At 35.5% G+C, this 25,855-nt stretch overlaps 1 protein-coding gene across 4 annotated transcripts in view; it reads right to left on the reverse strand.

Moving 5' to 3' along the window:
- The window catches only part of LOC113232046 (serine-protein kinase ATM), a 53,430-nt gene that overhangs the window by 21,219 nt on the left and 6,356 nt on the right, over positions 1–25,855 (reverse strand). For 2 of the 4 annotated variants that reach the window (XR_003310595.1, XM_026466671.1), the window contains exons 2-20: positions 21,058–21,319; positions 20,191–20,420; positions 17,945–18,043; positions 17,083–17,319; positions 16,243–16,370; positions 15,915–16,130; positions 14,449–15,399; positions 10,520–10,574; positions 9,881–10,443; positions 9,017–9,188; positions 7,945–8,185; positions 7,041–7,279; positions 5,029–5,294; positions 4,254–4,461; positions 3,361–3,652; positions 2,773–3,243; positions 2,377–2,578; positions 1,467–1,632; positions 730–947 (exon numbers count right to left, since the gene is read on the reverse strand). Coding sequence is in view for 3 of the 4 variants with exons in the window: in XM_026466671.1 (XP_026322456.1) it covers positions 730–947; positions 1,467–1,632; positions 2,377–2,578; positions 2,773–3,243; positions 3,361–3,652; positions 4,254–4,461; positions 5,029–5,294; positions 7,041–7,279; positions 7,945–8,185; positions 9,017–9,188; positions 9,881–10,443; positions 10,520–10,574; positions 14,449–15,399; positions 15,915–16,130; positions 16,243–16,370; positions 17,083–17,319; positions 17,945–18,043; positions 20,191–20,420; positions 21,058–21,319 (5,216 nt within the window). In the remaining variant the exon portion in view is untranslated. Of the gene's footprint in view, positions 1–729; positions 948–1,466; positions 1,633–2,376; positions 2,579–2,772; positions 3,244–3,360; positions 3,653–4,253; positions 4,462–5,028; positions 5,295–7,040; positions 7,280–7,944; positions 8,186–9,016; positions 9,189–9,880; positions 10,444–10,519; positions 10,575–14,448; positions 15,400–15,914; positions 16,131–16,242; positions 16,371–17,082; positions 17,320–17,944; positions 18,044–20,190; positions 20,450–21,057; positions 21,320–25,855 lie in introns of those variants that run through there. The other 2 variants (XM_026466678.1, XM_026466686.1) reach the window with 2 other exon arrangements.

The following is a 25,855-nucleotide window of genomic DNA, read 5'->3' on the forward strand; positions in this document are numbered from 1 at the left end:
CATTTCTTTTATATTTTATACTTCTTATTTGGTATGGCAATGGTAATACCTCAAATTTTCGAGATTCAATACTTTGTTCTTTATTTTTTCCTAGTATCACATCTATGGTTTTAAATAAGCACTAGAGTTAACATGTACGACTTGATACCCCATTTTATTATTATTATTATTTAATTTAGTTTTAAGCCTGTAGGTCTTCCTTTTTAACCGACGTCAAAAAAGGAGGAGGTTCTCAATTCGACTGTATGTTTTTTTTTTTATTATGTTACGCAATTACTCCGGTATTTGTGCACCGATTTTCATGATTCTTTTTTTGTTGGAAAGAGAGTACTTCCATAGTGAACCCTTTTAATTTTGAAAAAAATCATCCACCTGTAAGGGTGGCTGTTCACGCATGAAGATTCATTTTTATAAATAGCGCCTAAATTTTATTATAAGGAGTAATTATTTTAATGGCTGATTTTGCTATTCTCCAATTCAAGGTGTTTTTCTTTCTCAATATACTTTGAGTAGTGAGAACCTATGAACCTATTTTTATTATCTCCTGAGTCAAGTCCCGCATAGTGGCGAACTAGGGGATGAATCCGGGTTTGCGCACTTTCCGGTAACCGATTTCAATAAAACTTGGTAATTATATATAATTCCACGTACTTTTTACGGTCGGTTTTTTTAGTACATAGTACTGAGATTATAGATAAATAAATAATTAAAAACATTACGGGCACTCACCTCATGGCTAAATGCAAGAAACTTTCCTTCTCAGTTCTAATGCTAGCTATTTCTGCTTCTTCGATGTTACCAAACTTTTCATGGGCGGCTAAGGCTTTCCTTTCGTCTTTGCTTAAATTTCGTTGTGCTTGCGAACGCAGAGTGCATGCCTCATCTTTCATGTTTTCCAAGACTTTTAATTTTTTCTCAAATACAGTTGAGTCCATATATGTTACCACCTAGAAGAAAATTTTGATATAAGAGGACAAAGCATAGAAGCAAATAATAATAATAGCTTTAAGAGTGTTTCACAGTTTAGGTATCTTGAGCACCTTCTGATTGAAGAAGTGATGGATGAGGAGGGTACCGAGATGGAGCGCAGGGCGTTGTCGGTTTGTGGGAAACTATTTGCACATAGATTCACTCGAAGAGGATCCCTGAATCAAGTTAATAAATGCCAATACCAAACTTCACTTTTCATCTACCGCCCACAGCGCAATCCACTGAGCTACCAAGGCTATCACAAATACAAAAAAATGCCGGTTCTTCAGTTATGTACCGCCGTTATTAATTGTGCTATAATGACTATGGCAAGAATAACGTTAAGTGTTATGATTAAGACATACTTTATTTATGGAATGTCATAATGTTTTAATACCACGACACACATATTTTTTATGAAAACACTCCACTAGTTTGTTAGATCGAAAGAATTTTTATTTTTATTGTTAGACGTTTGTATCAATAATAAGACATACTTGTTTGTATTCAGCATCAGCAAATTTGGCGATATCGTAATAAACCTTCAATCGTGTCTCCACATGGTCATTTTGACTCAACACTTTCAGGCTTTTCTTGAGATATTTGTCAATTATATCACGCGGATTGTCGCATTTCGACTCCGCCATCCATAAACCATACTGTCTGGAATTCAATTAAATTTTTTTTTTCACTTTTTAATACAACATGAGGGGAGGAGGAGGGATACTTCAAATATTAATTTAAAGTACTTAATTACTTCATATATTAAGTACTTTCAGTATATATTCTCAGTATGTAATGTAATCTCAGAAAAGTTGAATACCGACCCAAAAACACATTATAATTCTTTTTTCATCAAATACTTGTCTGTGCTACTGGTAAAGAATTAAAGTCCTTCTAATTTGACCCTTTGGATCGGCATCGTAAAAATACAGGTGATTTTTATTTCACATTTGGTCGGTTCGATTTACTGATAACGCAAACAACTTTATAAATCTTTGAACGCAGTATTACTTAAAATATCATATCTACAACATTTAAAGTAATTTCCCTACGTGTCTCATAGATGTGTGATGCCCTGTATAAATCATGGTCTTTTTTCATACAAAAGTTTTTATACATTCATGTTCAAACAGTTTTCTACGAAAAGTTTACAGCGCAATTGAAACCAAGGAATTTTCTCGTCTCTATTGTTGGCCAGATCTGTACGCCTTAGGGTGCGTACAGATCTGGCGAATGCGCTGCAATTAAGTGCGCCTCTGCAATGACATCTCATAATACGCATGAGCGGCACACGAACAAATCGCACTACATAATGCACATGTGTAGCTCGCGAGCCTTTCGCAAACAGGCGCATTCGCCAGACTGGTACGCTCCCTTAGTGCATTAGTAAGAAATCTTTCCTACCTCAATGACACAGCAGCCAATTTAACATCAGGTGTACGATCACTCACAATGTTACGAAGCAAAGAAAGAGCGATGTCCTTATGCCCCTTCGCCCATGATATTTGACTGTCGATAAGTGTTACGTCTTGACTGTTTTGCAGCCTTTTCGCTACAGCCAGAAGACGTTGAGCCATTTTAATCCTTTGATTAGACAGCCCGAGTTCTGAAATTTGTATAACAATAAAAAAATAGGATAGTAACGACAACAAAAAATATAACAAATGACATGTAAAGAAATTCCTTGCTGTATAATTATTGTACTATTTCTAAGTAACTGCTGAAAAACTCAAAATTTGTACATTAAATTTACCTTTTTTTTTCTTTTTTTTTTTGACGGGGGGAAAACATTAAATTTACCTGCGTACTGCAATTGCAAAGAAGTGATGTCTTTCAAGAAATCATTATATGTCTTAGCAGCATGCTCAAGTATCACATTGCGTTGTGACACTAGAGCTTCGAGGTGTTTGAAATCATTGAAAACTGGCAGTCTCTCCACTTGCCATTGATTCAAGAGGTTTTTTATTGTTGATTTGTTGCATCTTACAGAAAAGTAGTCCTCAATGTCGTCGAGTAGATGAAGTTTAGTCAAAACTTTATACACATTCTGACAGTTTTCCATATTCAAGTTCTGGCATAGTTTCGCAATGGCTAATTTTGCAAGATTCAGTGGCATTAGCACCTTTGATTCGAAATCTGGAGAGGTGTGAAGATTGAGACAGTTTTTGAGGCAGGAATATCTTAAAGCCTTCGCGATGGAATTGGGATTGCTATTTGGTTGCTTGAATTTATCTTCAAGCTCTCGAATGTCTACCAAGTCTGACCAATCACCTGTGGGATGGAAAAGAACTTGACTGCTTTGTAAACAAAAGCGTCTATCGCTCCGGAAGACACTATGTGTTACAATATCACAAAAAATTTGCCTAAGCTTTTACAAAAATAGCTTACCAAGAAAAGACAGACACTCATATTTTACGTCATTAAATTCGTTGTTTTCTGGCAATGACTTTATGTATTGCAAGGCCAAATGGTGCATGCCCGACTTGTGTAATGATTTGACGACCCCGTGTTGCAAATGGGGGTCTACTTGGCCTCCACTCGAGAGCGCAATATCGAGTAAAAGTAAAGCATCCGCAAATTGGCCTGTGTTTATCAAATGTTTGCGTTTTTCCTCCTCGCTTGTTAGATGAGCGGTACCACAGCCGTCTATAGAATCTAGTTCGCCAATCGATACGTAACACTGCAAAGGGTAGTTGTTGTTTATAACAATATGAATCGAATTAGATAAATCATGCAAATCTTGACAAATTTCTGTAGTTAAAAGTATTGGAATACGACCCCTAAGTCGTATTCCAAAACGTGACCCAAGTATCGCCGTGATCATCAAAATGAAAATTATTTGTCACGATGATCGATCGGGATATGAAAAACTGACACTGGCGATGATCGCTATAATTCCTAAATTACTATGATAATACTATTGGAAATTCTTAATTCTTGAGTAATGTTCTGGAATAAAAACTCTGCTGGAAATCATACTCAAGTCCTGACTTGAGTATCGAGTAAAGTTCTGGAATACGACCCTAAGACTAACTTGACTAGAAGGTAAACTAAGATTTTCGTACCATAATGGATCGACTATATAGGAACTTAATGAAATTGCAACAAATAAACGCTGACAAGTTATATTTTGTACCCTTCGTCTTGCTTCCGCATTTTTATAAACAAAAAATCTTTCGACAAGAGACATTAATCTTCGAAAGTCAATGGCGGCGACGCCTTTGCAGGTCAAAAGTACTTGTCAGCCATTGACTAATTTAAAAAAAGTGAAGTCTTATTACCTTTCTAAATATCTTTTGAAGATCCTCTCCACCATTCAGTAGGGTAGTAGCTTCAGGCGAAGAGGGCGGCACACCGTTATTCTGAGCGTTGGCCCACAGCTCTCCATAGTAAATTGCAGCCAGGTTCTGATCAGCAATAGTTGCCGCCCACGCAACTTTATCGTAATCTAATCTTAGGTAATTGTACGTCTCAAACGTTCGATCAGTTCTGCGGAGTACATTATTAATTTCATTTATATATTTACTAGATGCATGTGCATTTTAGATATTCTCCTGGTTTTATTACATGTTGCTGCTAATCAGAACGCAATCGTGCGCAGTAATCCTAAGGGCTCCTACGCATAAACACGATACGACGTCGCGTCGTGCTACGACGCGGCATCGTTTCACAATGCGACGTCGTGTCGTGGAAATCTACATCGAGCAACATAAAAATTCACGACACGACATCGCAACGTGACACGACGCACGGCACGACGTCGTATAGTAGAAACTCACGGTGCGCTCCCCAATGCCGCATTAATTTGTTATTCCATATTCAAAGATGACTTGTATTCTTCTGATGTTTAGTCCCATAGTACAGGACGCCGTGCGTCGTGACACACTGCTATGTCGTGTCGTGAATTTTTACGTTTCTACGTAAAAACGTCGTAGATTTCCACGATACGACGTCGTGTCGTCGCACGACGTGACGTCGTATCGTGTTTATGTGTAAGAGCCCTAATATTTGTACTCAATTTAAAAAAATTAACACTAGAGTTGTTCGTGCACTTACCGAGGTTGATAGTTACTTTTTTGTAACCGAATAAAATTGACGATATTGAGCAAATACTGAACCACCATTTTGTGATCTTGATCTAACGCAGTTGAATTTCTCCTACAAATACTGTCCTCGCTATTCTCAATGCTATCAAAATTAGAGTTCCAGATGTGTTTAAAGAAATGATTTAATAATTCGCGAATTATTGTTACGTGCTGGTCAGAGGAGCATTCGAGAAGCACGCCCATTAACGATGGTAAAATTTTTTCGCACACTTCTGGCTGTAACACAATGAAAGTATTAAGTATAAAGAACTATATAAATTAACACGAGTTTGCATTTAGATAGCTAAGTATAGGTTTACAGTTTATACATTATTACAAAAGTTTTATTTAGAATGTTGATGTTATTTATGATCACCACAAATGATCGCGATTAAACAATATAAAATGTATACAGGGCAATTTTTAAAATACTAACAACCTCCCTGGATTATATTACTGACATCATAAACAACAACTTTTGTCCCGTGACTTTTGATAATTCAACAGATTTTATTTCCTTGCAAAAAATTAATAGATTTAAATAGATCCCTCTAAACGATAATAACTCTATGCAGGACGGGTGTGGGAGTCGTCACACGGGACGTTTGCATGTTTGAACTTATTCTACCAAATATAGACCTAAAAGTGTCAGATAGTACAACAAAAACTTTTATTTTTGGTAAATTTATTATGTTTTGTAAAAAGTCATGGAACAAAAGTTGTTGTTTATGATAATATTAGTCATATAGTCGTGTGAGGTTGTTAGTATTTTAAAAATAACCTTGTACCATAGATACAGAATAGGGACACCGTTAGTTTTTTATGGCGGTATTTTGAAAAACATAGCAAGTGTGGTTGAAGATTCCACCGCACCGCCGAGATGGTGACGCAACACCGCGTCGCTAGTCAGCCTGTCGCCACGGCCAGTGCAACTGGCCGAAACGTCGAGATAATAGGTAGGTGTGCAAATATCTATAGTGTAGTATAATGTAAACAATCTTGATACGCCTTTTTATTGAAACATATACTTTCAAATCAATGGGTATAAAAATAGGTATGCAATTTCATATCAAGCTAAGTATTTGTATTTTGTGTTTGAAGGTAAGTAAAAATCATATAATAAATGTATATTTAATTAAATAGACATCTCAAGATCGTTGACATTTAGTTAAGTACCTAAACAAATGGACTATATTAAATTGTTTAATCGCATTTGTTCCCGTTTTCAAATGTCAGTACAATGCATTGAGTATGTACAATGCAACGCGCATGTTTAAAAGTGTATATAAACTTTGTTAAACACAAAAAAAAAATATTCCTAATAAGTATTAACCTCTAAGGTCCATTAAAAACCAGCGTCACAGCACATTCTCGGCTGTGTCTTTAAGCTGAATGTGATCCTTTTGCATATCCACAGCCGCACACATGTCAGAAGTATATCACATCACATCACGTCACGTCACATCATATATCATATCATATCATATCGTAACATATCATATCATATTATATTATTTTAAATTATAGTATACAATAGTGTTAAATTATATAGTAAAGTTGGTTGTTTAAATGTCAGCTACGCTTTTTTTTGTTTTTATCTATATTACTTTTTTGTGTATTATTATATTGTGGCGTTTGTAATAAATGGTTTCTATTTCTAACCAGAAACGCAGCATTCAGGTCCAGAGTCCAGTTATTAAGAATATCCTGAACATAGGTGCAAGCTGAGGCTCCACCACATGTTGTAGATATTCCAATTTTATGATATTGCGTTTTACTTCCACGTTTATATGGAAAACGGCTATGGAGTGGAATTTCCTGCCTGCAGACTTGACCTGCCTGAACGGTAAAACTTGGGTCCATTCAAAGCGAGAGTGAATAGGTATAATTTAGGTGTGCATGTTCCATCGTCGACCTCATTCCATTAGGTGAAGTGGAGGTCAAATACGCACTTATTTTTTTATAAAAAAAAAAGAAGCTTACCTTAACAATACAAACAGCGCGTAATACGTTCAAGTAATTCTCCTGTGTAGCTAGAACGTCTAAGAGAGCTACTGTCAACCGAATTAACCATTTTGTATGGTCCTCATTAGGGTTTAGAAGCCAGTGCTCTGGCTGGCGCAGTGAATTGAATTTCATTTCGTTTATTTTGAATTCTGCTCCCGTGTGACATTGTGTAGACGCGAAGGGTTGTAGGATTTGTTTGCATTCTTCTTCTAAATCTACAATCATGTTCATTAAGAATTGAATAAATACATATAAGACCATTGACTTGTATAAGACATATCAGAGGCAGATAGCCTTTACAACTAATGTTTAAGGCACCAAATATAACTTTTATACGTTTAGTTACTCTTAACTGGAAATAACCAATGTACTTTACTAGTATTGGTATACTAACAATAGAGAGTATTATATTTTATGTGTATTATATTATAATTATTGATAGAAAGATCGAACACTTAGAAAAAACTCCTTCGATCCGGCCAGATTCGAACCGACGTCTTCTAGCAAACCGTGCCAGATGCTATGCCAACTAACCCACGGAACGAACCAGTGGTCCTCACGAATTTTTCTACATGCTTGTTGTCGGATTTTTGTATCTGGTCTTTAACGACTTTTTAGCCGTAGCGCCATGAGATCTATGAAAATATTTCGTCACCCAGTTGGATAACTTTAGAGGTGGCTAGAGATGTCGCTATTAACAGTAATAAATTTTGTATTGAATTGATATTCGATTATATTTTGTGAAATTACTCCACTAGTTTGTTACAATTAATTATTAATACAAAGATATACTTAGAAAAAAATCCTTCGATCCGGCTGGATTCGAACCGACGTCTGTATTATATACGTTTGTATTATATTATTTGTATTGTATACGTACCTAAAGCAGTTTTTCCCTCGCGATATTGAAGTAAACGTTTCAAAGTCTTTGCTGCTCCATTCGTGACACCCGGCTGCTCGTCAAAAAGGACCTCGGCGAGTGACGACATCACGACCATGGCAAAATATTGCTTCGGGTGCACACTTAACACTCTTTTCGTGTCTGATGGCGGAACAGTAACTAGCGTTTTCAAATCGTAGTTGCCAATCTCCGATAGACAATTACAGGCTTCGATTTTAGTCTGAAATAAGTTAATCACTGTAAGTTGATCCCTTACACGTTTATCTGGTGAAAAAAGGACTGAAATTTTACTTTATTACGTTGGCTTCAAAAGTCATCAAAGAAAAATTTGAACTTTCACCAATATGCATATAAATGTAAGTAATTCTAATTTCATCGATTTTGTCTAAACATCATTGAATCTATACATCATTTTTTTTTAGTCAGCGTTAAAGGTTTTTCTAGGCATTAGGTGCCATTTATTATTTTTTATTTATTTTAGAATTTTAAAAGAGGAACAAGGTCCATACAGGCTCCATTAAAAAAAAAATATAAATAAGAATATAGAAAATAGAAATAAGAATACAGAAAGAATATAGAAATAAGAATACAATAAAATACTACATCCGAAGTATTTTTAATACTGTTTGGGTAATCTACGCTCTACGCTGGTTATTCAAGCATCTAGTAACATAAAGTATGTATTTTATTAAGGCTAAATATTCATTCAATTAAGTCGTGGGAGCCTTGGCTTCACCTACCGACTCTTAAAGCAGAAGCCGTGAGTTCAAATCCGGGCTCGCAACTCTTGGTTGTTCGGAATTTATGTGTGAAATTTAATTTCAAATTTACTGTGAGTTTGTCGGTTTATTTGTTCCTTCACATCGTGATGACCTGAACATCGAAGAAGATTGCATTGAGCCAGCGTAGCGGACTATAGCTTTAGGCTAGCCCTCGCCTGAGAGGAGACCCGTACACGGCACTGGGACGTATAAATGGGTCGATGATGATGGTTCATTCAGCGACCGTAACTAAAAACCTGATTTTGGTTTATTTATTTATTATTTATTACCTTATCGTCTGAAGCGTCTTTTAAAGTTTTGCTCAAAGCATAGACGATTTGATGGATGACGCTGTTCCCGCAATCATCTGAGAATCCTTTATTGTTCAATTCCTCAGATAATTTCAGTGTATACTCTTTGTTGACTTTCAGTAACAACCGCAGTTTTAGAAGCGTCTCGTGACTAAAAAATAAAGCTGGAAAAGTGACTCCTGGCAATAAACAAGTTGCCTAATTTTACAAGATTAAAAATTCAATTTATAAAGTTCAATTCTGTGAGAGGCTAGTGAAGTTGAAAAACATCCTAATTTCAACAAGGAAGATGGTTTCTCCGTACCACCAGTTCGGGATCGAGTTTCTTTGAAATATTTATATATAAGGTATTTAATCATTTTTGTAACTACAGTCAAAAATAGGGTTTGCATTAATTTTAGATATAACTGAATGCTGATAAGCAATAAACAGTCAACAAACATGCTCATAGTTTTGCGAAAATATCACCTAGATTAATTCATTGTTTTTGATAGTTTACTCCAAAATTTACAGTAAAGTTAAATAAATTTTAGAACAAACTATCAAAAACAATGATAAAAATCTTTAGGCGCACTTTTCTCAAAACCATGATCATGTTGGTAAACACGTCATTGCTTAATCAGGATCCAACTGGTTGATGCCTTTACCACCTCACTCAACCGTGACATGGGACCTGCAAAGGGACAGAAACTTTGGTTTGTTTGAAAAAAACAAATAATTATATGCGATTTAAATCCAAAAAAATAGCTTATATATAATATATGATATAGAATAAGTTATAATTTAATAATGAAATCTTAATTTATATATACAGTTATATAAATTAAGAGTTTCCCGATTTACCTTGGACATGATAGACCTTTGGCAAAAATCTGAATTTTTTCCAAGAATTTCACTTTCGTTGAGCAATTTATATTCTCAGTGGACCTCTGTGACAGCGATGCTACGAAATCAATGACATCTTCACTTTGTTTTAAATAGTCCTTCATGTCTACAACCAAATAGTCCAATAGTTCTGCACATTCCGTATTGAAACCTTCCTCTATCTTGATCATTAAAATTGACAATACTTCGGACACAGCTTTTCGCAAAACGTCAACATTACGGATCAAGAGTTTTTTAAAAACAATTTTGAGCGCCTTCGCAAACGCACTGATTTCGTGTTTACTCTGCGAATTTTTTACAGCATGTGAGATGCTGCTACAAGCAAATTTGCATACAAAAGCGTCAGATTGGTGACCCAGAGGTATGGTTTCTAAGAATGTCATGAAATTATGTAAAAGCAAAACTTTGAATTCGAAGATATTTTCGTTTAAGACATTTGCCCATAATTTGATCAGCGCTTTAAATATTGCCAAAGGTTGATGTTCGCATAAGTAGTTCATTGTGTCTTCTTCAATGAGATCCTGTGAAAATGTAAGACGTTTTAAATCTCTTTAAAATAAAAACTGTAGTAAAGATTTAATTCGTACGTTCATATACCTCGATATACTTCAACATTCCATCAAATACTTCCTTTGGATAATGATAGCTTTTCGTTTGTTGTGGAATGTCAACGTTATACTGTTCTTTCGCTGCTTCGTGTGTGTTCAATTGAGTTGCAATCACTATTACTAGTTCGTTCATATTTTCCACAAACAAACTGCTCCACCTTTCAATGCCTAGAATAGTTTCTCTAGTCGATCTGAACAATTTGTCAGCATTTGAAGACCACTCTGTCTTCCCAGGTACGCAATAGTTGAGCCGATATTGTTCTATCACAACGTAAGGCAAGGACAATACTATGATATTGCAGAGGCACATCTGAAAAAGACAAATAAACTAAATAAAAACCTAAAATAAAACCTACATACCTATAAGAAATACCTGCCAGTTCTGAGAAAAGTTCTGGAATCGACACGATAAAGGTAGGGGTTATGAATCTGTCTGAAATCAAGACAAAATGGACATAATTAAGGTGTCTTTTACACAACTTAGTGTCTTCCACAAAAATGGTAACTATAATATTGGCTAGTACAGTAAAAAATCCTCAAATATAGATAAAGATTAACGCGCACACAATAATAACGCGCACACACTCATAACCCCGTACTAGCGAAACCCTCGCGGGTGCCATGGACACACACATAGACAACCACAAACTACACCCAAACTCACGAGAGAAATAAATGTAGGCCATACAAATATTTCTCCCGGTACGGGTCTCGTACCCGGGACCTCTGCCTGGCAGTCTGGCATGGTAACCATTCGGCCACGGAGGCAGTTAGTGCCTGTAAATAAAATGTTGTTGAACAATATTGTTGCACAAAAAAAAAATACAAATTACTATTATATTTGTAATTTACTGTCATTATATTGTGTTTTGTTACTAGTACATTATGTACTAATACTAATATTTGTTAAAATCTCTTCCAAGGCCGTAACTATTCAGTATTTAAGCTATTTTATACTGATAGTTATTTTACATAGATAATGTTAAAAAAAGTAATCCTTATATAATTATTACTGTCGCGTTTTGAGTATCTTTTAAACGACTTCAAAAAAAGGAGGTTCTCAATTCGACTGTATGTTTTTATTTGTACGTACATTCCATCATTCCACCTCTAAGGGTGGCAAACTAGGGCATTAATGACTTTTGAGGTCGGTTTTTTAGTACTCTGTACTGATATTACGTATAGAAATATTTGTATGGCGTTAAATACCTATGGTATAATTTGAACAGTAGTATTATAATATACACAATCGTTTCAAACGTTTCTCAGCGTACATGCTCGTATGCACTAATCATAGATTTATTAATATAGCTGATTTCGCAATAACGTAGGGATAAAGTAAGTTGTAAAGTACAAGTGCGAGATCCATTTTTGCGAGATTTATTCAATGTGATTGACAAAAAATTGTTTATAAACTATTGAGTTTATATTAACAGAAATTACCTCGACAATACTGTCCAAACTCTTCCCCGATTTGGTGGCAACACGTTTTAATACTTCACTTTCTGTAACAATTCCTTTCTTGTTCCATAAGATCTCCGCAGGAATCAACCACTTCATATATTTTTCTATAAACGTGTCAATATTCTCAAATCCGAATAACTTGAGTGGTAAATCTTCCAACTTATTTTCTTTCAAAAACCAGAAATTAATAATGGACAAGATGTTCTCATTTAGGTACACATCGATGTCTTTATTACAAACAACACTGGTTATTCTATTTAGTACTTTCTTCACTAAGCACATGTTTAAAGATTTCTCTTTCTGCATTTGTATCAACTCCGTAACTATGTTATGAACCAGTGTATTCTTTGTCTGGGCAAGCATAAGGAGACAATGTAGTACAGTTAATGTTCTGTTTGTTCTTTCGTCTTGCATGACTAATTGAGTTCTTTCGGATATCTGAAAATAATAATAAGTCTGTTTTATTTATTTTTAAGGCAACTAACTTATGCTTATTTACATATTAGTACTAAGTGCCAACACGTCACTTTAACAATGGAATTTTTTAAAACACATTCCGTTTTTGTGCCCATTTTATGTAGACTGTCGCAAAATGTGCGGAAACGTGTGTCAAGAAGAAAATACACGTCAAATAACCTTGATAAAATATGGAAGATAGAAAATGAAGTTACTGGGATTTGAATGTGAATAGGCAGTCCGAGGCCCAGCAATTCTACACTTCTACATTCTGATATCCTTAAATCATTTCTGCAATTTTTCCTAACTAACCCATGCATTTTAAAGCAAGCTTTTTAAGTATTTCAGAGAAAAATAAGTAACAGATTTATTTGTTTTACTTAAAGAATTTGGGACAATTTGGTTCAATGATACAAGCGAGGGTAGCGGGCCCCAAACGTTTCAAATAACGTCAATAAAACCGTAATGGCCTATGGTTTTTAAATGCATTTATTGCATTATTTTTAACAAGTAAAGCGTAGTTGTACCGAGCATAATAAGATTATTCAAGACTACTGGAAAGGGGAAATCAAATAACATACACCCCTTTTATGGTTTTGCAATAAAATATTGAGTATTGAGTATGTTACTTTCGCAACTGGTTACGAACCACCAGTTTCGTACGCGGCCGAAGGGTCGTCAGTGAAGTGACTAGCATAGAAGAGATACTGATTGATGTACGGACAACGGCAAACCAGACTACACATTTTTGTTCGAAAATCTCCTCCAGTGCAACGGAACAAGATACGTCAATGTGTAGCTTGATGTGCGGGCGTGTGTACTATATACTTATAACGTTTATTTTATAGTATCAGTTATGTACACACCTCAATTACAAATATTTCAGATAATCCTAAGACAAAAGTTTGAATATCAGATTCAGACATGTGCACTACAAGGAGTTTCAACAAATAACAGCAGTATAGCCGAATACTGTGGTTGTCTCCTTTGATTTTGTCCAAAAGTGTATCCACAAAAACGCTGTCTATGTCTCGATTCTTCATTCGGAATAAATTAAGAACTATTTTCACGGCACAGGCGTACACTAAAGCTCCTACTCGAGGCGGATAGAGCTTGTCACGTCGCATATAGCTCTTGATCATAATCTGACAATTTTGTTGCATCTGACCCTCTTGTGACCATATCTTGTCAAGCATTCCTTCCAAAATAGTCAATATCTTGTACGATGCTCTTGCATTTCTAAACATGTACTTGCACATGTTTTGCAAGAGTATAAACATTGATTCTGAAAAAATGCGAGTACAATAAATACAATTATTTTTTTTGTATGAGATGTTAAAAAAGTACCTCTAATTTGCTGTGCATTAAAATTATAACCACAAGTCATTGTACAGTCAAGAGCACGTCAAGCTTGACAGTTTGGACTTTGGACCGTTATTATCGTTACTGGCATAGAGTTTGTAGTGCCAAGCTTGACGTGCTCTTAACCCAGTACCTAGGAAATAAGTGACAATGTAATAACTGTTGGTAAACCAAATAATAATAATTTAGTAGCAGTAGAGCTCCTTGTGAGAGAGTTCGTCCAGGGAAATATTGCCACCTTACCTATTTCTGCCGCCAGGCAGTAATGTCAGCATTACTGTGTTCCGGTTTTGAAGGGTAAGGGTGCTGGTGAAATTACAGGCACGTGGGACTTGTCAACTTACGTATCAGGGTGACGGCAGAGTCAGTGCCCCTCAAATCTTTGCGATTTAAAGTTCTGAGTGGCAGTGCAACTGTTATGGACAGGCGTCTAGCTCACCATCAGGCGCACGACTTGCTCGTCGCGTCACTTGATATTATAAAAAAAAATTACCTAATGGCGGATCTTCAACTCGGGATCCTTCCAACAGTTTAATGCAATTGACAGCGCAATCGAAGTCCCACGGAATAGAAAAGTTGTAAATTTTTGGATCCAGTATAAAATCCAGTATATCATTTCGATGTGAAACGCTTTTCAAGCAATATGCTGCTAGTAGGAGAATACAATTGTGTATCAAAGGGTTCGGGTCCTCTTCGTCACCTTCGAACATAACTACGTCGTCTGTCTCATCATTTTTATTCATTATATTATTAACGCATTCAAAGAATTCTTCATTCATACATTGCCGGGCTTCTAAGGCCAGCAAAGAGTCGTAATCGCCGATCAAAATTGCCTGAACGCCTTGTATTAACTGCGCACTATTCAGTACTTGAACATTTTTCAGTATATTCGTTAATGACATGTACATGACGGTTAAACCTGATTTCAGTAAACAGTGCATTTCATCAACTCTAATATCATCATGGTCAACAAATTTGTACCTCAACAAGATGTCAAGATAAGCAAGTACAATATTCAAAAAATTCATGCATTCAAGCATTTCTTCTTTTCGTCGAAGTTTCCCAACGCAATCTGAAAGATTTGCTGTTAAATGTCTCTTAATTACTCTGTTGATTTCCGTAATAATTTCCACATGATTCTCATTTCTGGTCTTGACATCGGAAGGGGAGCGAATGACAAGTTCAAATTCACTAAATAATGTGCATTTTTCAATCGAGTTAAACAACACATGACGTACGTTGTCAGTTTCTGGGAATTCGTTACAGCTACGGGTCAAGTCGACATTCTCTGTACTTATCAGTCTTAAAAAAAATTCTCTCACACTAGAAACTTCTAGAGACATGATCTGCCCTTCTATGAGCCAAGAGAAATATTTATGTCTCTCGTCAACGCTGGAGCACTTATTAAAAAACTTGTGTAGTAAACAATTCAATGTCACTAAACTACTGTCGGTAACAGGCATGCCTTTCTCAGAGTACAGCTTGATCAAAGGTTGCACTTCTTCGTATTTCAAATCGATTGAAGTCAACATTATTTTTATGATTTTATGTAAAGCAACATGAGCAGTATTTACCACTGTTGAAGTTCTGAAAACATGAAATTTGTATGTTTAGATCCAAGAGATAACACAATGCAAAATTTATGTGTACGCTCTGTTCCCTTGCTTTTAAAAATGTATTGTGGGAGAAATAAACAAATTTTATTATATTACGTATTTGGAGGCTTCAAAATATCACCACTACCACCACCATGCCCTAACAATCATTCTCACAATCAATCACAAAAATGTGAACCAAAACTTAATTGCATTAATAATAATGTGCCAAATAATCACACCAATTGCCTGGTCTCAAACTAGGGAATTCCCTGTACTATGAGTACCAGAGCAAGGGAATTCACTCCAGACCACTACCCGGAACACCCACACCAGAACCAATTTAGAAACATTTGTCCCAAGCCAGTGTGTAAATATCAAGGAAAAGTGATCTGAAATCAGCCTGCAAAATTTGTACATACAAACCATTTTTTTCATTTCAGTAACTTTGTGCTTTAAGATACGGTTTGAGAAAGTAAGGCGACCAAATAGCTAATTGCTTCTTACCTCACACAAGCATTCCATAACGACAACAACACTTCATGCTCTGCATTGTTTTCTGATAAACGAGTCACGGCCAGCCGTGATGTCTCTTCCAAAGTATTCCAATTTACATTTGCATTACTTGTAACCAAAGTTTCAATTACGGTTACAAGAGAATTATAGTCATCCAGAGATATAGTATCGCCAAACTTGTTTACATACACATTTGTTATTCCAAGCCTTTTAAGAAAAAAGCATTATTATTATTTTAATATTGTAGTATGTTATCTGGAATTAAAATCAAAGCAGATCATAACTGGTCAAGGATAAAAGAAAATAATAAAAGAATTACCAAGGTACGTGATTGTGTTTGAGTTCTTGTACAAGGTCCTGAAAACATTTATTTTTGTTGAAAGTTACCCTTTGTCTCTTTGATGAATTTCCACCGTTGTCTTCAACTACTTGGGATATGTTAAATATCTGTATAAAAAAATAAACTGTATTAGAAACTTACCTGAAAAATATATTTGTGTCATAAACTCGAATCACATGTCATTCAAGTAGATAACTACTTAGAAGCGATGCAATCACTAATCGTCTACCTTTAAACACACGCTCGACATGAGGAGCGATACAATCGCGGTGCACGTTTTTAATGATTCAACATAAGTGACTGATTTGAGGCAGTTGCGTGTCTGCATCGACGTAGCCGTGCGTTTGCACCGATGCAACCACCAATAAAGCGCAAGGGTCGCGATGCAATCACGCGTTTATATGGCTCGTATTGCTCGATTTACATTGCAGCGGGACGGAATAGAATGGAAGCGTCAATTTCGCCTCACTGCGCGAAATGCGCGCGGGGTCGCTGGAATTCGCGGGAATGCTCGAGCATTCCAGCGACCGCGCCTTGAGGCTGTAGTATTTCGTCAACGTTTGCCTTTGCGCCACACGTTACACAATTGACCATAAAGTTCATTACGCCACGTACAATATCGTTATAAAAATTCGTTATCATTACGTTCTGTCGCAATATAAATTGAGCCTAAAAGTCGCCGGGTGTATCCACACTTATTTCGTAATTATGTTTGTAAAAATGTAATGAAGCGTCAGTCCTTTACTACATGATGCTAACAATCGTGTCCATTGCACAAGACATACACATTAAATACATATAAATGATATTCAAACGAACCTGAAAATAAATAGAAGCTGCCAAATTACAGTACTGATCGCAATGCTTTAATAAGTTCTCGTCTTGCTTCCGTAATTTTTGTAGGAATGTGACTTCTAAGCAGACTACTTCTAGAAAGTTGTTTAAATGTTTGTCCCAAACTTGCCAATTAAATGCTAAACTTCCTTCTTCTTGTTGCTTTCGGCCTTGTGGATGATGTATCATTACAGTCAAGTGTAATAATTTAAAAAATGATACCTAAAATTTAAGTATACAATAACTTTTTTGTTTTAAATTAATAATAACGCACACACTCAACATAGCCCCGCACTACGGAAACAATGTGTCGCGGGTTCCACGAACACACACATAACAACCACAAATTACGCCCAAACTCACGAGAGAGAAATAAATGTAGGCCGAACACATATTTCTCCCGGCCTGGGTCTCGAACCCAGGACCTCGGCGTGGCAGTCCGGCATGGTAACTGTTCGGGCACAGAGGCAGTTTCATTGCGGCTACCAGCGCAAAAGTAATATAACGAACATATAATTTTTATTCTTTAATATTAGTGTAAACGATACTAATTATATGATTATTATATAATTAAATGCAATTTTTCTGTCAACGGCACGTCAAGCTGCCCTTTTGTTCGAATATCTCCTCCAGTGCAAGGGAACAAGATCCGTCAATGTGTAGCTTGATGTGATGCCGTCTGTACAAACAATATTATAATAATTATACATATATTTGTCATAATATATAAAATGAATTTGGATAATTTTAAATCCTCCATTCCATGGGGTTACCACTTTTGCGGTGATAGACACAATCTTCTAAAAAAATGAGTTTTCCAGCACCATTAGAAAAGTAAGTAAAGTACCTTTTTCTTATAATCAAGATTCTGATCATAAAATTTCAATACTGATGAGAGAAGGTTTTCTGTAAAGTCGCATATTGTCAAGCGACATTCTGTCGAAAGCTAAAAACAAATTTGAAAGTCATTACCACCATGAAATTAAATAATATTATATAATAATAAAAAACAGATTAAATTAATATTACTTGCACTATAAATGACCTACTAATGTTATTATAGCATAAAGACTTTTGTACAGGTGTCCTAAAACTCAATGATAACCTGGGAACTGGATGTTACCTAGATTGAAACAACTCAGAAAAAATATTTAAAAAATTGGGGTCATTTTTTTGTGATATAAGCATTTTAATGAAAAATGTGAAAATGTACGACCTGTACACCATTTTTAAGCACTACAAATAAATTTTGCTATTCCAGTTTTTGTAACGGTAACCCAAATTGCCCAGCTAATGAACACAATGCCAAAGAAAGCCCGAATTGCTAAAGTTTCAGCACAAAAAATATTGCATTTAATTTTTTCTTGAAATTTTTAGCAGATTTTTTTTTCAAGGTAACTTTGACACCCCATACTGTAAAAAAATGTACCTAAAGTACCGTGGCAACTTCTTACAAAAGTTGACGCAACTAATCAAGATCCTAAAATGGTATGAAACCTTCTATGTCATGCTTCTTGGAAAAAATAATCTTGGTTTTTCTAAAAAGAGGCCAATTTAAAAAGATTACCTTTTCTAAGTGAAAATGACTTTCGGTCCCTCTAAGGTTAATTTAGGTTACATATCCATAGAGTCGGAGTTAGAGTGATTGGTAAAAATGGTAAGTATGATTGAGTGAGGCAAACAGTCTCAAAATTCTACATTTCTCGACAGATAAGGGAACTTAAATAACACTAATGAATAAATTATTATAATTTTATTAAAGACTACAGCAAGTGCTCAAACTGTTTTCCACCTGTATCAATACATGCACGGCGACGCCTTAAAAATGACCTTTTCACCAATCGTGCATATCGTCGTAAAATTATCTGTTGTATAGCTTCCGTGATTCTTCGTCGTAATTCGGCAACGTTTGATATTAGTTTTGCATAAACATTTTTCTTTCAGTCAACCCCAGTAAAAAAGTCTAGGGGGTTCAAATCTGGGGGTTCAAAAAAAAAACGCTTCCCGCAATATACTAAGTGGCACGTCTTCCAGTGGATCTGATACCCCGTTCTCCAGATTTGAACCCCCTAGACTTTTTTTACTGGGGTTGTCTGAAAGAAAAAGTTTATACAAAACCGATATCAAACGTTGCCGAATTACGATGAAGTATCATGGAAGCTGTAGAACTATTGACCTAGGTCAATGTGTAGAACAAATAAATTTACGTCGATATGCACGATTGGTGAAAAGGTCATTTTTAAGGCGTTACCGTGCATGTATTGATTCCGGTGGAAAACAGTTTAAGCACTTGCTGTAGTCTGTAATAAAATTATAATAATTAATCATTACTTTTATTTAAATTCCTATATGCGTCAAGAAATGTGGAGTTTTGAGACTGTTTGCCTCACTCAATCATACTTACCATTTTTACCAGTCACTCTAACTCTGACTACATGGATATGAAACCTAAATTAACTTTAGAGGGACTGAAAGCCATTTTCACTTGGAAAATGTACCCTTTTTAAATTGGCCTCTTTTTAGAAAAACCAAGACTATTTTTTCCAAGAAGCATGACATAAAAGGTTTTATACCATTTTAGAATCTTGATTAGTTACGCCAACTTTTGTAAGAAGTTGCCATGGTAGTCTAGGTACATTTTTTTCGGTATGAGGTGTCAGTTACCTTGAAAAAAAATCTGCTAAAAATTTAAAGAAAAAAATTAAATACATTTTTTTTTGTGCTGAAACTTTAGCAATTCGGGCTTTCTTTGGCATTGTGTTCATTGGCTGGGCTATTTGGGTTACCGTTACAAAAACTAGAACAGCAAAATTAGCAAATTTGTAATTGTAGTACTTAAAAATGGTGAAACATTTTTCATTAAAATCCTTATATCACAAAAAAAAAAATTACTCCGATTTCTTGAATTTTTTTTTACTGGGTTGTTGCAAACTAGGCAACATCCTGCTCCTAGGTTAACGTTGAGTTTTGGGACACCCTGTATATAACATTATAGATTGATTTTTGCAACCCATAATGTTATATACAGGAAGGTAGGCAAGATAACTTTTTAATTACAATCACATTCAACAAGCTGGTTAGCCATAAATTTACCGTTTCCAACAACAAAATAATTATTTCTATGATAATCTCTTGAACTTTTTTATCTCCAGTGGCTTCAAGAAAACACTTTTTCAGTTTTGGCAAGGAGTCTCTGAGAGGAACCAACACTTGAGTACAATTCGTTGCATTCTTCACAATGAGTGCAAGCAGTCTCATTTTTGTGAAGTCATCTAACTTACTGCCTTTTGAAAGACATGTATCCAAACTCACGGTTAGCAGTTCTAAAACAAAAAAGTGATTCTTCTGTGTGCTGAAAGACCAGTATAGTAAATGTTAAAGAATTTCCCCGAACTCCCCTTACGGTGCATAGAATTGCACATCGTAATTGTTACAATATAATACAAATATTAGAATATCACCCTGTAGAAATGTCTATTTCGCAAATCACTGTGACCTACTTGACAAGATAAACAATAACTATTATGACGTATGACACATAAGCCTATAAGTTGAGAATAAAAAAGTAACATTAAATTGCGATGCCACAGGCCAAGGCCGCAAAAACACTGTCAGAACTCATGCGCGTAACTAAAGAGACCTATCTGAAATAGCAAAAAATACAGCTGTTCCATATCTTTTGGTTGAATGAGTATGAACCGCTGATTTGTTTTGTCCAAGTAGTAAACAAGATACATTAAATTATAGAAATAATGAACATTACGATTATTTTCCTAATTTTTTATTTGTATCACAAAAAAATATAATAATTAACCTTTCATACTAACAATACTGAAAATGTATGTAATATAACAAACAAAGTTTTCCGAAGCTACCTTATACTTTAGAAACCATCATATAATCTTCACTTCCTCTACTACAGTTGCAAGAATATAAATAAAGTATATTACATGTACTCACCCTCCCATCCAGTAGGTGTGATCAAACTCAAATAATATTCACAAGATAATACATCTTTGTATAGTAAATTTAAGTAGGCATCTCCAATAGCTCTGCTTAGTCTCCTATCCTTCAATATAAACAAGCAGGCATCAATGACTTTGTCACATTTTATGTATGCTCGACCTTTGTTAGAACCAGAAACGCAGAGATGGAGCAAGGTGGCACAAAGAGGGGCAACAACTGCATCAAATGTTTTTGAAGATTCAAACTTTTCCAATTCCTGTAATAGTACTCACAATTTAATCTCGTTCTTACAATATAATTACTATTAAAATCATAGCCTGCTTGAGTATATATTTAATCAATTAATATTTCCAAATTTATTTTACTTCTGTGATAAGCAGCAAAATTAAGTAAGGGTGTTCTTAGCAATCAATGAGTTAAATTGCACACATCGGCACATTTAGCAGAACACTAGTAAAATTCCCAGAATCCTGTCTTTGTTCAAAATCTGGTTTTTTATTTGGCTACTCCACTGGTTCCCCCCTGGTGACAAGTGATAACGTTTTGTTCAGACTTTTAAAGAAAAACTTATGAGGGCAGAGATTTTTAACCGATGAAGAAAAGTCCGCGATCAATTATCATTTCTACGAGCAACCAAAAGAAAATTTTTTAAAGGACTGTTGTCCCTTTATAGCACAGTTAATAATGCATTTGGCTGGCAGGAAGCTATATTGAAGAAAAAAAAGAAAGTAGCAATGGTCGTCTTTTATTTCATACTTAGATAGGTTACTTTTCAGTCGCCTCTCGTATTTGGGCGCCTTCAAATCAATATGCTTATTACAAGTGTTGCAGTGGCGCCACTGTGGTGCTGCAGCGCCACATAAACTAGATATTGTATGAAAATTAGTAATGGCGTGGCTGCCGCGACACAGATAGACGGCCGGAAAGCTTCTATCAGCATCAAATTTGAAAGCGCCCAAATAGTATTGCTTAAATTTACCCTTAGCAGGTAATAAATACTACCATATTTTTAAATAAATAGTCAACTGACATAGTTTTAGTCTCTAGTGTACTTATTAATAGAAACGGCTGGGTAAAAGGTTAGAGGGTTAAGGTTAAAGGGATAAATGGAAATGAAATTTCCATTTCCAACCAATTATGGTGTAGTAGGGAAAACTGGAAAAAAAATACACTAGTCCCCACCAAATGGGAGAGCTGGTAGGGACTAGTTAGTGAAATAGGCCAGTTATTTTACTTGTTTTACCAATTTGAAAATAAAAAATAAGTCAACCGTAATTATTTTTCATTAATTTATTTTAATTTCCTACTAATACAGGTCTGTCGAGTGGTTCAAGATTGATTTTATATTTTTGTAAATTCCATAAACTTCAGTTGATAAAGTTTTTCATTTATTAAATTTTGACATAATCAATGTCGAATTCACAATATTTAAGCTGTTTCTGCTTTGTCACAAAATTGAAAAAAGTATGACCATTTTATATTATCACTTATTTTATTAATAATTTTTCTTTTATATACTTTTATACTGAACCAAAATTAAAATCAACAAAACCAGCATTCTGTTAGTTCTTCGTAATATGAGCACTATCAGTCTTTGCAAATCTCATAGACCTACCAACCAGGTGAGTAAAGGAAGATATAACAACAAAGAATCTATTTTCACTTGGTATAATAACATTTGATATAATTTCTAAGGATATAATCACTCACTGTATATAATCAACAAAAGGTATAACAACAAAAGGCATAATTTCCATGTGTATAATGAACATTCAGTATAACAAACATTAGATATAATAGTCAAGGGACCTAATAAACAAATGGTATAAGTACTACCAGTAAATAATATAACACAATATTTCGTTTTACGAATAGTTGAAGCGCCCTACATTATGGTGATAAGAATTTTTTTATTCCATTAAATGTACAGTCGCAAAATATAATTGCTTTTGTATAGCTTTAAGTGCTTTTTGTGTTATAAAATATATACAGGGTGTCCCAAAAATAACACGCCAGAGCGACACTGTGGGTAGGTGAGCTATATACCTACCAGAAAAAAATATTTTGACCCTAGTAAAAGTCTTTTAGTTTTCGAGATATAGGCCTTTTTTTATTTTTTTGCAAAAACTACTCTTTGTTGGGTTTTATGCTATTATTGCCATGGTTAGCTCCAGATGGTTGTTATTTTTTTTTTTCGAGTATTCTGAATAATTTTTCCAGGTACAGCAACTAATATTTTACGTAGAAATATCATAAACTATGAAAAAAGTGATTAATTTGGTATACTTCGTACCCTTGTTAAAAGTTAAACATTAACTTTGAATAGCCAGTGTGAAAAAAAATTGTATGAAACTGAATTTATAAACGATCTTAAAAACTACTCCACTTAATGCAGAATCAGGAATTGTACAATACTATTGAAATTTTTGACAAGAACTTATTTAATTTTTTTTCGACATCAACACCCTACTAGCCGAATTGGTTTGTAAACAAAAATTGTGTTAAATTATTGAGCTTTATGACTAACTACTCTGTCGCTAGGCCCCAGGTAGTAAAAAATGAGCGAGAGGTATGACCCTTATTTGTTATCTCTCTCTTACGTCGGTATTGGTCGCCAGGTGGGATCGGGTCGGGTTGGGCCCGTAGTACCCGTTAGTACATACCTTTGTGTTTTGTGCTACGTACGCGTTTTTCGTTTTATCGCTGCTTCCGTTTCTACACTTTCGACGACTTGGCATCACTTTGGACTTTGATTTGATAACCATCGGAAAAGTTTTTTTAGTAATCATATCAACAACTTGGCATTACTTTGGACCCTGATTTGCTTACTATTTGGACCGTGTTGTTTGTGTGTGATAGACGGCTGCGCCTCCGGATACTGCCTTTATACAGTTAAAATGGCAGATCAACAGAATATTGTTGGAGCAAACCCCGAATTCACTCATAGTGATTAAGCTGACATGTACCTAATTTACGGCGAAACTAGACGTGTTTCTGCTCGCGGCATCGTATGGTTAAATGCAAGATTAGCAGCAAGATTGTATGCGGTAAGATTTCCTAACCGTAGGCCACCGACCCATGAGACCATAATAAGAGTTGATGCTGCATACAGAGAGGGTAGGAATCCTGGCCATCGAGGCAGACCTCGTACCGTCGCAGACGAAATAGTTTTGCAGGAAGTGTCAAGAGATCCGTCCACTTCAGTTCGCCTGATAGAAAGACGGACTGGCATTTCAAAGTCTACGGCACAGCGAATTTTAAAAAGGCACCGATACCACCCATACCATATTCAGAGAGTTCAAACTTTACTGCCGAGCGATTACGCTAAACGCGTAAAGTTTTGTCAACAAATGCTTCAAAAGCACAGTGAAGACCCCAACTTTTTTAATAGGATTTTGTGGAGTGATGAATCAGCATGTCGCAGAGATGGCTATGTAAACCTCCACAATATCCATAGCTGGCAGTTAGAGAACCCGCACGAGAGAAGAGAAGATCGGTCCCAACACCAGTTTAAAATTAATTTATGGACCGGAATTTTCAATGGGGAAATATTTAGGTCCAGTTGAACTGCCTCCGACTCTAAATGGCGAAAATTATGTAGAGTTTTTACAAAACTATTTGCCAAACCTTCTCGAAGATGTGCCAATAGCATTACTAAGAAGAATGTGGTTTCAAAATGATGGGTGTCCAACCCACTACGCTCGCGACGTCCGAACGCACCTCGACCAGACGTTCCCACGAAGATGGATTGGCCGATTGGTACCAATTTTGTGGCCACCGAGATCACCTGATCTGAACCCCCTCGACTTCTTCTATTGGGGGTGCTTAAAAGATATAGTTTACTTCAAAGCTATCACTACAGAAACCGAAATACGACGACGAGTCTATGAAGCAGCCCGAGAAATTTCTCAAATGAGTTTGAGCATGTGCATTAGAGTCAGAGGGAGGCAGTTTGAACACTTGCTGTAATATCTAATAAAAATTAAATTATTTAAATTTTATTGTTTTATTTTCCATTAAGTAAAAACGGCGACAAATCAAGCGCCACACAAAGGCACTCTACCACGATATTAGTAGCTAAATCCGCATACTTTTGGGAAGTTTGAAATGTCACAGTTTGTTTGTACCAGTTCAGAGAGAGAAAGAAAAGCTTAGTAACTATCTCACTCCTTTATTACGAATACAACGTGGGAAAAAGATTGATGCGCCGTTACCTAGCGCTTAGCAATTAATTCATTTAAAAGTTTAAATTTAATTTTGTTTAGAAACTGATTAGGCTGGTAGGGTGTTATGACGAAAAATAAATTAAATGACTATGTTCTTGTGAAAAATCTCAATAATATTGTACCATTCCTGATTCTGCATTAAATGGAGCAATTTTTAAGATCATTTGCAAATTCAGTTTCATACATTTTTTTTCACACTAGCTATTCAAAGTTAACGTTTAACTTTTTACAAGGGTACGAGGTATACCAAATTAATAACTTTTTTCACATTTTATGACATTTATCAGATAAAATATGAGTTGCAGTACCTGGAAAAACTATTCAGGTTACCTGAAAAATAAAAACAACTACCATCTGGAGCTAACCCTGGCAATAGTAGCAAAAAACTCAACAAAAAGTAGAGTTATACTAACCTAACCTAAAGGCACAGGAGGAGGTTGAACCAACTAGAAAATGCAAACGAATTCGGTTCATTCACTGTTGCACCTTTTTTTTTTTTTTTTTTTGACGGGGGGGAAATCTTTATGGATACCCTGAGCCCAGGGAGACTCAGGGGTTATGTGGGG

Source organism: Hyposmocoma kahamanoa, unplaced genomic scaffold (genome assembly GCF_003589595.1).
Source record: "Hyposmocoma kahamanoa isolate Upper Pololo Valley unplaced genomic scaffold, ASM358959v1 102, whole genome shotgun sequence".
Lineage (NCBI taxonomy): Eukaryota > Metazoa > Arthropoda > Insecta > Lepidoptera > Cosmopterigidae > Hyposmocoma > Hyposmocoma kahamanoa.